The 10992-nt window shown below is 36.2% G+C and overlaps 1 protein-coding gene across 1 annotated transcript; it reads left to right on the forward strand.

Annotated features, from left to right (window-relative positions):
• The first annotated feature begins 19 nt into the window (after positions 1-19).
• LOC137393617 (small ribosomal subunit protein RACK1-like) lies at positions 20-7680 on the forward strand. The gene is made up of 6 exons (XM_068080249.1): positions 20-221; positions 383-554; positions 1361-1508; positions 1701-1907; positions 6613-6753; positions 7415-7680. Exons 1-6 carry the CDS (start codon positions 113-115, stop codon positions 7586-7588), a joined length of 951 nt encoding a protein of 316 aa, XP_067936350.1. The 5' UTR covers positions 20-112; the 3' UTR covers positions 7589-7680.
• The last annotated feature ends 3312 nt before the right edge of the window (positions 7681-10992 follow it).

Here is a 10992-nt window from a genome sequence, read left to right on the forward strand (position 1 = left end):
CGCTTCTAGCCTGGGTCTTTTTCCGGTTTATCTGCCACAGCTTTGTGACTAGATTACCAACACCGCTTGGTAATCTGTAGACATCTTCGTTGTGAAGTGAATAATCATCATCATGACTGAACAGATGACATTGCGTGGAACCCTGCGGGGTCATAATGGATGGGTTACACAAATTGCAACCACGCCTGTCTTTCCAGATATGCTTCTCTCTGCATCCCGAGGTAAATCCTACTAATTGATCAGTTGAATGATAATTTGTATATGTGTGCTTGTTTATATCATAACTTTGTCAAAATATTAGTTGGAGAACCAATTTTTATTTTAACCAATTTTAAATCAACTGCTCAAGTACTTAGGTCAGTTATATTCTACGTTATTGCAGATAAGACTCTAACCTTGTGGAAACTTACCAGAGACGAACTTAGTTACGGTATCGCTGAGAAATCACTCACTGGGCATGGTCACTTCGTGTCTGATGTTACCTTGTCAACCGATGGCCAATTTGCTCTTTCTGGTTCCTGGGATAAGACTCTTCGTCTTTGGGACTTGCATACGTATGTTCTAACGAAGGAAAACCTTGCGTATATCTAAAATTTGAAGTTAAGCCTACTTTATACATTGTTGGTACACACTTTATGTTCAATCATCGAAATGCAAAGTTAACCATTCTTGATATATGCTTCATACGTTGAAACTGATATCTGTTTGAGCACATGTCCCTATATCTTACAAGCCTACATTTTATTGTTTATTTTGCATTAGACTACAAAGGCAGTAATGAAGATTTAAAGTTATTAGATATAGCATTAAATATAACTAGACCAAATAAAAATGATTTATGGGAAAACGTAACAATCAGTAAAACAAGGTTTGCATTGTTACTTCAAAAACATGTGAATGCAAGTGTAGGCTTAACAATTTGCATGTTTGATGGTAAACACTGATAAAAATATGTGAGGCGGCTTACTTTCAATTGACATGTAAGTTAACAGTAAGTCATTGACATAATCCATTTTATTATTTTTCATGAGCTTTTTTATGTTTTATTGAAAACTGTTGTTGAGGTAAGTTTTGGTCATTGCATGTTAAACGTTACTTCATATATTGAACAAAACAATTGTTTGCTCAAATTTTATATTCGGTGTCAAAAGTTCATATATTGAGGTGATCAGAAGATGAGGTTAGATTCTATGCTTCTCATGTGTAATTTTTCATCCATCACACTCTTCCAAACTTGATGATAACTTGCCTATGATTTAATGAAATTACTCCTGCAGTACTGATGAAGAGTGGAAAATGTATTTTAGAGTTAACAAGTTGGTAATACATCATTTTATTACTCATCCTTTTTCATCGCTAGAGGACAGACGACCAGACAGTTCACTGGTCATACCAATGATGTGCTGAGTGTGGCCTTTTCAGCCGACAACCGTCAGATTGTATCTGGGTCTCGGGATAAAACCATCAAGTTGTGGAACACTCTTGGAGTTTGCAAATATACTATTCAGGTAGATCATTAAAAAGTGCAAGAACCTTTCTACATTTTCTCATCGTAATGCAATAATGGTTTTTATTAACTAAAATGCATTTATGTGTATGTATACTGTGTCCATTCCAGCGTATACACTCTAGGTCCTCAAATTGGTGGGAAGCTGTGGTAACCATATTTTATATGCAGATGGCTATATTATCTTTGCCAGGAAGATGGTCATTCTGAGTGGGTATCGTGTGTGCGATTCTCTCCCAATACGAACAACCCAATCATTGTATCAGCTGGGTGGGACAGAATTGTCAAGGTCTGGAACTTGACCAACTGCAAGCTAAAAACTGACCACTTTGGACATTCTGGATATGTAAATACTGTGGCAGTATCTCCTGATGGCTCTCTCTGTGCATCCGGTGGCAAGGTTCGTCTAAGCTGTACCTTGATTGGTTTTAGCTTATTTTGCCCATGCAATTAACATGGTAGTCAGTTCTATTGTATAGTTCAGGGGTCGGCTAGTTGTCCAGTTTATGTACTGTTTACTCTGTCATTTTCGCTATTAGAAATAATATTTTAAAACGGTAAATATTGTTGCTGTAAATACTCAAGCAGAGCCTCTCTAAATCCATTGTAGATGGGTTCACAGGTTTTAGACAATTGCATTGCCATAACGTAAAAAAAATTATTTTACGTTTTTGCTTCCTACTACATAAAAAATTCTATATGACGTAAATTGTCAACTCAGGCGAGTTTTCAAATTCCACGTTTATCTATCTCGCTGTACCTGCGTAGAATAAAAAACCGATGTGCGATTAGCATTATACCAATCATATATACAACTTTGACAACAATCTAGTTCGTCGTGATCGATCACCAGATGTGTCAACAAAACGGAGAATAAGGTAGCTGCGCATTGTTCATAAATACAAAGGCGATCGATTGGTGCAGGTACAGCGTCGGTCCATCAATCCGAATTTCACGAGTTGGAGTATCATCGAAGGTTCTCTTATCCTAACTTTGAAACTGCTTACAGATAGATGACGAACTTGTGCCGCTTTTTGTAAAATATTTTGTTGTTTTGCTTTGTTGTAGACGTATAAAATATTTATTAGTTTTACTTGGCAGAGTAGACTTTGCTGTTGAAAAAAATGAGCAAATCATTGTCAGTGAACGTCAAAAATGTGCGCTCCCCATCAAATTACTGTAGAATTACTACAATAATGGTCTATAAAACCCGTGAGATTGATCACAAAAAGGAGAAAAGTTGTCTGTGCAAAGTAATAATGCTGCATTTATGGTACAGCCCACAAATTAAAAGAGTTGATTCAAGTATTTTCTTTTTATATACTCAAAGGGGTGAGTTTGAAAAGATCTTTGGGAATGGATGAGGCAATTTACATGTATTTTACTGGAACGGATATTACGGAATGCAACGGATTATTTACGTTGTAGGAGTGTGTACTGCATTAAAAAAAGCAATGTTGCAATAATTTTCCTGGGGGCAGTAAAAATACTACTGCGAAAAATATGGTTTTTACCGTCTCCCCTGAATAAATGGAGAAAATATCACAAGGCAATCATAGGGCAATAAATTCAAACTTGAGCCTCGTTCCCATATCGATTGCGAGACTCCGGCGGTAACTTGCGCAGCAAAACGCTTGCAATGCTAGTGTCGGTGGCATCTGTTCACATATTCACATATTCACATATTAAAGATGTAGTTGCGTCAAAATTTAAGTTGATCTTAAAAGAAAGCATTTTTTTTCTCTATCAGTTGATATGTTGTTTGTTGTGTTACGCGATCGCATTGCCAAGATATTTGAAGATTAAAACCGAAAAAATCTGATCACCGTAAAAACGCTCAGGCCACAAAAACGTGCCCAGCCTCGCCAAAAATGATGTCACGCGTTTGGCAACCTCTCTCTATCTCTCGTATTCACATCGGCTATTTGCGATAAAAGTCTAGTCTTACGCGGCTCTATTGGCATATATCTTATTTTGTATTTGCTCGTGTTGGCTAGAATAAAATTTTAAATCCTGTTACAGATGCATTATTATGAATGTTTAAAAGGCCTCAAATAACGAAAATTGAAAGTTTGTTCTACTCACTTTCTCCAAATATTGTGTAAACATTTGGGTACCGACTACCAATTCTACCGGTCTACGGTAATTCTGTCTAGTCACTTTATGTAGAACGCGGTCTTTGCATCAGCACAGTTCTGCAGCTACCCATATAAACGATATACAGCCTCCCATAAGCCCCGCCCACATTATGTCGCCTATTACCTATTGCCTACGTACTAGTTTCTTACTAGTTTCTTACTACTAGCAAGCCACCTCTTTGAAAAGAATATAGACAGGGATAGAGTTTTAAGGATGAGAAGTCTGCTGCAAACTGGATTTGAACTCACATTCTCCAGTTCTGCGGACACCCATATACCATATCCGATTCACTACAATATTCTGCAAATCATGTTTTGCATTATCTTCAACAATATTATTTTATTATATAATTTTTACAAGCAAAAATATTTTCATCTCGGCATAAAGCTTTTATTAAAAATATTCATCAAGTCGTGGCCACTCACATAGTATTAGCTGATACAATAAGACAAATTCATCTACTGCAACAAACTCAAACAAAACATCATCCAGCACGCATTCAAGTCTTGCTTTCTCCTTTATAGCAGTTTCCACACTGACAAAGCTTCTTCGGCTGGTGGGACGACATAAACATTCTGTAATCAGTAAAACAAGTAAATGTAAACAAAGTAGATGCAATAAATATGTCATTCATAGATATGTCATTCTAAAGCGTATCTATTGACAGCTTCCAAATTGGGAGTTAAATAGATTGCGAGTGTAATTTTAAAAACGAATAAACATTTAATAAAGGCACAAGTACGCCAAGCCAACGATTCGAAGCTTTGGTTCTGGAAATTAAAGATTTGCAATGATCAATCGATTTTACCCACTTCCTACGTGTGAAAATAATTTGTAATCATGACTCTAATTTACCAAAGAAAATTCGAAAAAAATATTATAGCTAGGTAAAACGGCAGATAAGCTATGAAACGATGATTGGAGATAGCAAAGAATTATCATTTTATTAATTAGTATATGTATTTATGACTATAAAAAAATATTACATTTACTAAAGTATAGAAGACTCTAAGTTAATTTACCTCCATTCTGTCTTCTTCTGCAGCAAAACGCTGCTGACGCCTGTCAGCTTTGGCCATAGGCTGTCTACTCTAATCTTTTACTAAACGTTGCTCAGATAACTCTGAGTAGCGGTCGCTCGAACTTGAAGCCATTTTAAAACTATGTATAACTTAGTAATTGTTGAAACGCGTTGAATCAGTAACGATGAGCATGAATTCTCTAGCGATGAGAATCTTCGAGATCACAGACAACGCGTTTTACGAGTGATAACATTTATTACGGTCTATATAAAAATTTCGCGATCGTGATTGGCTAACGAAGCGACCTCATATTTATCGCTCGTGGTTTCGTTTCAGAAAACAAGCTAGTGACGTCACGAAATTGGCACCCGCTGGAACGTGAGCTTTTTAAAAGAGGGCCTCATTCAAACGCATATATCTCTGGACAGGGTTGGTCTACAAAGACAAAAATGGCATCAAATTATAGCTGATGTTTTAGCCTTTTATGGGTCCTAATTTCATTTTTGACGCAACTACATCTTTAAGCTGCATTGCTAAACATAATCGCGTAATTAAATAAAATGTTCGCTCGCCGGGCCGTTTCTGTAATGGTGACCTTCACCTGTACATAGCATTTCGGGAAGGTTTTGTCTGCGATCTTTTGCGAAATTTTAACAGCGTTAAACTATTGCGTTGCCCCCGCCGGCAACTACCGGCAATACCCGGCGCGTAGGTTCCTGTTTCACCGCTAATAGCCTGCGGTGCTGTCGTCGGTGCTTTGCGATGTATATGGGAACCAGGCTTTATGCTTCTTGCTATCTTTCAATGGTGTAATTAGTCTATTTACACTAAAGTCAAGTTAGCCTCAATATGTGACCCCAAGCTAGTGGGAGGCAAGATGCAATTCCTAGCAAGTGGTGACATGGATTTCGTTTTCTCCGTAAAAATTTTATTGCCAAGTTGTATTTGTTTATAGTTGAATAACGAAATAACTAATTGGCTGAAATGCTTCAGCAAAAAAGAAGGCTAATTGGAGCAATCCTTGTTATCAAAGTTGGTGATATGAGCTAAACTTCCCAAGTGCAGAATGAACATAGGTTTTTTCGTTATTAAGGTGTGAAACTTGTTACTCCGTGGGAGAGAACTGACAAAAGTTCATCAACTGGTTCATTGTTTACAGTTGCTGAAAGATTGATATACAACTCAAAGCCATATTTTCATTTAAAATTTTGAAATTGGTCATATTTTACATATAAACCATTTATACAAACCATATACCATTTGCCGCTTCCTAATTCTCTCACGGCACTTGACGGTAAATACCAATTTTTCTCACCCTTACGGGATAAATTTAATAGTTCCCGGCAAAAATATAACCCTGTTAAAAAGTGGCTTTAAATAAATATTAACCTCGGTTTAGAATATTCATGGGGATAAATATGTAGGTTGAAAACTTATTCTATTGGATTGGTGAACAGTGTGGACAAAACAAAAGTGTACAAGTTATGAGACTGCATAACAGTTACGAGTGGCTGGTTTATAGGAGTTCTGATGTTCTAGTATCAGCCTAGAGTGTGCCAATTTATGCCACATGAGTAATTTAACCGTGGTTGTAGTCATCTAGGAAACTCTGGCATTGTGGCAACTTTTGAAAAGTTCATCTGATTGTCAATTTTGTTTTTCTATCAGATTGTCTGCATCTTATGGGTTTTCGACAAATCTGCTTCTGTATATCTACAGAAAAATTTGCAACGTGTTCTTTGATGTTCTAGTTCTTTCAGCTTGGTATTTATTCGTTCAGCAGTGTTGTGGTATGTGGACCGTCTGCGTATTTTGATATTAGATTACATTTTAAGTGTTGTCACTGATAGACAATCTCTCAGTTGTGTAGTTGTTACTCCAGTATGTTTTTCTTAGTTTCTATACTATGCATGTTCAACGTCTATTTCCAAGTTCTATGTTTAGGATGGGTCAGCCATGCTGTGGGACTTGAATGAAGGCAAGCACTTGTACACACTTGATGCAGGAGAACCTATTAATGCCATGTGCTTCAGTCCTAACAGATACTGGCTCTGTGCTGCTAGTGGTCCACAAGTGAAGATCTGGGTAAGTGTTTTGGATGTTGTACACAAAGGCAAGATTTGTAGTTATTCCGTATGATCAGAAAATTGCTGTTCATTGTTTTCTGGAAGGTAAATACTTTTTTCAACCAGCTCCTGTGTTCCCTTGCTGGAAATAGGTTACAAGATCTTGGCAGCCAGCGTTGAGTACATGCAGTCTTGCGTATTCGCAAAAATGATTCAGGTCAAAAATTAAATGCGTTAATAACAGTCAATACCCTGACTGTTATTGATTCACATTTACATAGGAAAATTTACTTTTGATTTGAAACATAAATTGGCATTTTGAATTTATTATTGTCATCTTGTCTTTGGAAAACTTTTGTTAGCTATATTTATCACTTACTTTTTTGCTTTTATGTAAATCTGATACGTATGGTTTACTTTTTGGCTGCTTGGTTGGATATTGTCATACGGAATGATATAAATTCTGTTACAATGTCTCTAAAAAATATTTTGTGGTTCTGCTGTGGCTTGCGCAGGCCCACGTTTACGAAACAAGTGTTCAACATTTGTCAATCATCTCCCATGATGACACATTGCATATGAATTAATGAAATAATACCTGCAGTGCTGAGGGGGCAACAAGTTGTCTGTGCGTATGTATTTCTCATTCGCAAGTTACTACTTTTGTAATCTCCTTATAGGATTTGGAAGGAAAGATGATTGTGGATGAACTCACTCCTGCTGTGCACACCACCAGCACCAAAGCTATCCAACCAGAATGCCTCTCGCTAGCCTGGTCCGGTGACGGTCAGACTCTCTTTGCTGGTTATACTGACAAACTAATCCGTGTCTGGCAGGTGTCGATGGCCCGATAGAAACAAGTTTTAACATCTTCAGAAGGCTCAATATTTTATACTATGGTATTTTTCCAGTACCTGGTACTATAATAAAGTTGAGCTGACCCAAAGTTATGACTTCTCTTTACATCTGCATATTGTCATGCAAGTTGTTCTTAAATGTCATTCCATCCATGTATTCCAGTGTAAATCGGTCTACTTGTGTAATTTTATAATTACGTAAATTAATTTTGCGTAAATGGATTACATATACATACTTAGCTTAGAACCTTTAGCTCGTGATTCACTGTGTTAATTTCTATGGTACCTTTTTCGTCCTTTAAAAGGAGCACAAGTGATTTGGAATAGAATTACAAGTGGTACTTGATTGCCGATAATGAACTTGGCTGGAATAGTAGAAAAACTGACATTAGGAATATATGGAATGTTTAGTCCGTCAAACGCGCGTGATGCATGGTTTAGATGTACACCATCTCAAACGTTTCAGCTAATATTAGTAGATCTGATTTTTGTATTGCAATACATTTCATAAAATATTCTGTCTTAGAGGATGTTCAACAACTTTGTTCACTATTGTTATTTATTAGCATTACCCCTATTTTCAAAGATCAATCATTTGTATATTATTAATCTTGATAATTAAGGTAAGTTCTTGCTGTGGTACCACCACATTGTCGAGTGTAGAAAACTAGGTGTGGTTTATGAATATGCTATGAGCTAAACTAGCTTGGAAAATAGTTTAGTCGAAATGGGCATGGCTCCAAGCAGAAATTGTAAAAACAAAGATTGCAAGCAATACTCCTTGCTTGGAGCCATTTATCATGAGAATTGAAAGTTCACTACCATCATGTAGAAAAATGTGTGTATTCTGATTGTACAAAGACATGAATAGTTTCACGAGAAATTATAAACTACTGTAAGTAGATAGCAAATAAGGTTGTTGTATACATTAAAGGCATTCTTCGTGTAGTAACTGTCAATATCTGTTTGTCAATTAGTTCCGCACAGATTTCATAGTCTGCCAGAATAGCTGCAGATTCTCATAGTCACCCGAAAAAAATTATCTAGCTGAGATGAGATTTCTCTGCTACTAGGACAGTTCCTAGGGTTACATCGTCAAAGATAGAGCTATCCAGTTCCAGTAAAGTATGCTAACACGAACAGGTGTGTGCTAGGCTTACTTGGACTATGTGCACAGATCAGATTAGTTTTATAGCTAATTTTACGAAGCATGTTGGAGGTTATTATGAATTTTTCCTTTTTATACATCTGGATTTCATGATTTCCACTTTAGATAGGCTGCTGGCAGGACAACAGTATCTACTGTTATTATGAACAATGTCACAAGTAAGCGATACAAATACATGTCTATTAATTCCTTGTGCGTATTCTTACATCATTCTGCAAATCAGTTATTATATGGGATATATGTCACACACTTCTAGTGAGAATCGCCGTTCTATGCATGTCAACTGGCGTGGGTTGTGGTACCAAAATTCTGCATATTTATTGTAAGCAATAGAAACTTTTAAACAGGTAGATAAAAAAGTGGAAGTTTTGCATCTTCAAACACCGCGAATGCTAGAATGAACCAGAAATGCTTAGATAATTTAGTTCCATATTATAATTAATATTAAACTATATCAGCCCGTATTTAGAGCTGATCTTGGCATATTGGCAACTGTTGACAGCAGTACTGGGCAGTCACTACATACCTACAAGTATTTCATCTTATGTAGTAGATTTGCTAATCACCAGTCATTAACAAGTGTGCAGAGATCAAGGTGTGTATAACCTTTTATTGGCATCAGTGATAATCAACAAAATGATGTTTTTCATTACATGCAAAAAAATGGAAAAGCAGTAATTATTAATTGAGTTGAACAAAAGTGTTTTAAAAGTTAGTTATGTAATTAGGATAGTGTCGAGATGGTGAATTGAAGGTTGTAGTAACAGAAAGTTCATAAACTGAAACATACGATGGTGGATGCCGTAAGTTGGTGTCACAAAATAGAAAACATTGGGGTCATGTATGGAAGGAGAAATACAAATATTCTGGGATAATTTACGCAGGATTTTGAATCTACAACACATGGAAAAAGACGAAATTTAAAAATAAGTCAGCCTAGATTTGCTAACAAATCATTAGCTTTCACAAAATAAACTTTTCTATAGATGAGTAAGTGTTGGGAAGTTGAATACTAGAGAAGTCATACTAATGTAGAATTTGGATAAGGTAATGTTTAAATATAAAAACTTCTTTGTTTTGGATTATTAGAATTTTTATTTTGCTGGTACTACCAAAAAGAAATATATTTGTATGGCATTTCTTTGAGACAAATAAAAATAGGTAGTTTTCCAAGAAACACTTGTGAAAGCTAGCTTGTAGCAAGATAACAGTTCACTTTTTACACAAACCTACCAGACAATTTGTCAAGGGTTTAGTTGGTCTGTTTGTGACCCAGTTTGGTATTTCCTTTTGTCATCTTAAAGGTTTTCATAGCTTCTCGTTTATGATAATGAAACAGTGATTATCTATATACACTATGAGTGCTTTTACGTAGGATCCTATCTGTTTAGCTGCCTATTGCGATAAAACTTGTCTATTTTATCTGTGGTTGCCATATTATTTATGAACTTGAACAAAGATATTGGTGGTCAGTTTTGGCAAAACCACAATAAAAATGAGCAAGTTGAAAAATATTCTGTTAACATTATCAAAACAGCCAAATTTCTCTGAGAGTAATCGTGTAAACAGCAGATGCTATTTTATAGTAAATTTTTCCTTTACTCAGTATGTATGTACCCCTAGGATTCCTGTTTAAGGAAACATGACTCCAAAGTACATCAGAGTTGTCTGCACTATAATAATTTTTGCAAATTGGATTGACTTTGTTACTATCATATCACTCTTTAAGATATTTTAGTCTGTTGCAAAAGTCTGCAAACAGTGTCAACGTTAATTAGGCTCACATTTTGGTCTTGACCTACTGTGGGTGGACACACAGCGTCGCAGAAGAGCAGTCTGCTTGCGAGTTGAGTGTGTAAAGGTGACTAGCGAAGAGAAATGTTTGTAGTTTCTCCACTCTCACATTATTATTGCTCATATAACTAGTAGAATTTTAACAAATCTTTTTATTATATTCAAAACATGTTGTAACCCACACTACATGAGCAGCACAGCAGCCTTGGTCAAGTGCTCTAGAACACCTTACCTGCTAACAACAGGTTGGGATTTTATTTCCAAAAAGCTGATGCTGGTGACAGGAATGACATCCAATCTTAAATTGCTCTTTGCAATTGGACCTGTCTCCAGTTGTCATTGTTTACTTGGCACTGCAACAGATATTCCATGGGTTGCTCATACGACGCATGGCATGTAATAAAACAATAAATGTAGCACATTCTATTACCTTTGATTA

The sequence above is a fragment of the Watersipora subatra genome, chromosome 4, assembly GCF_963576615.1.
Source record: "Watersipora subatra chromosome 4, tzWatSuba1.1, whole genome shotgun sequence".
Classification (NCBI taxonomy): Eukaryota; Metazoa; Bryozoa; class Gymnolaemata; order Cheilostomatida; family Watersiporidae; genus Watersipora; species Watersipora subatra.

Excerpts from the sequence above, each read along its gene's own strand:
- LOC137393617 (XM_068080249.1), top strand. The coding sequence starts at position 113 with ATGACTGAACAGATGACATTGCGTGGAACCCTGCGGGGTCATAATGGA. Across the intron at positions 222-382 it reads GCTTCTCTCTGCATCCCGAG|ATAAGACTCTAACCTTGTGG; the intron begins GTAAATCCTACT and ends ACGTTATTGCAG. Across the intron at positions 6,754-7,414 it reads GTCCACAAGTGAAGATCTGG|GATTTGGAAGGAAAGATGAT; the intron begins GTAAGTGTTTTG and ends ATCTCCTTATAG.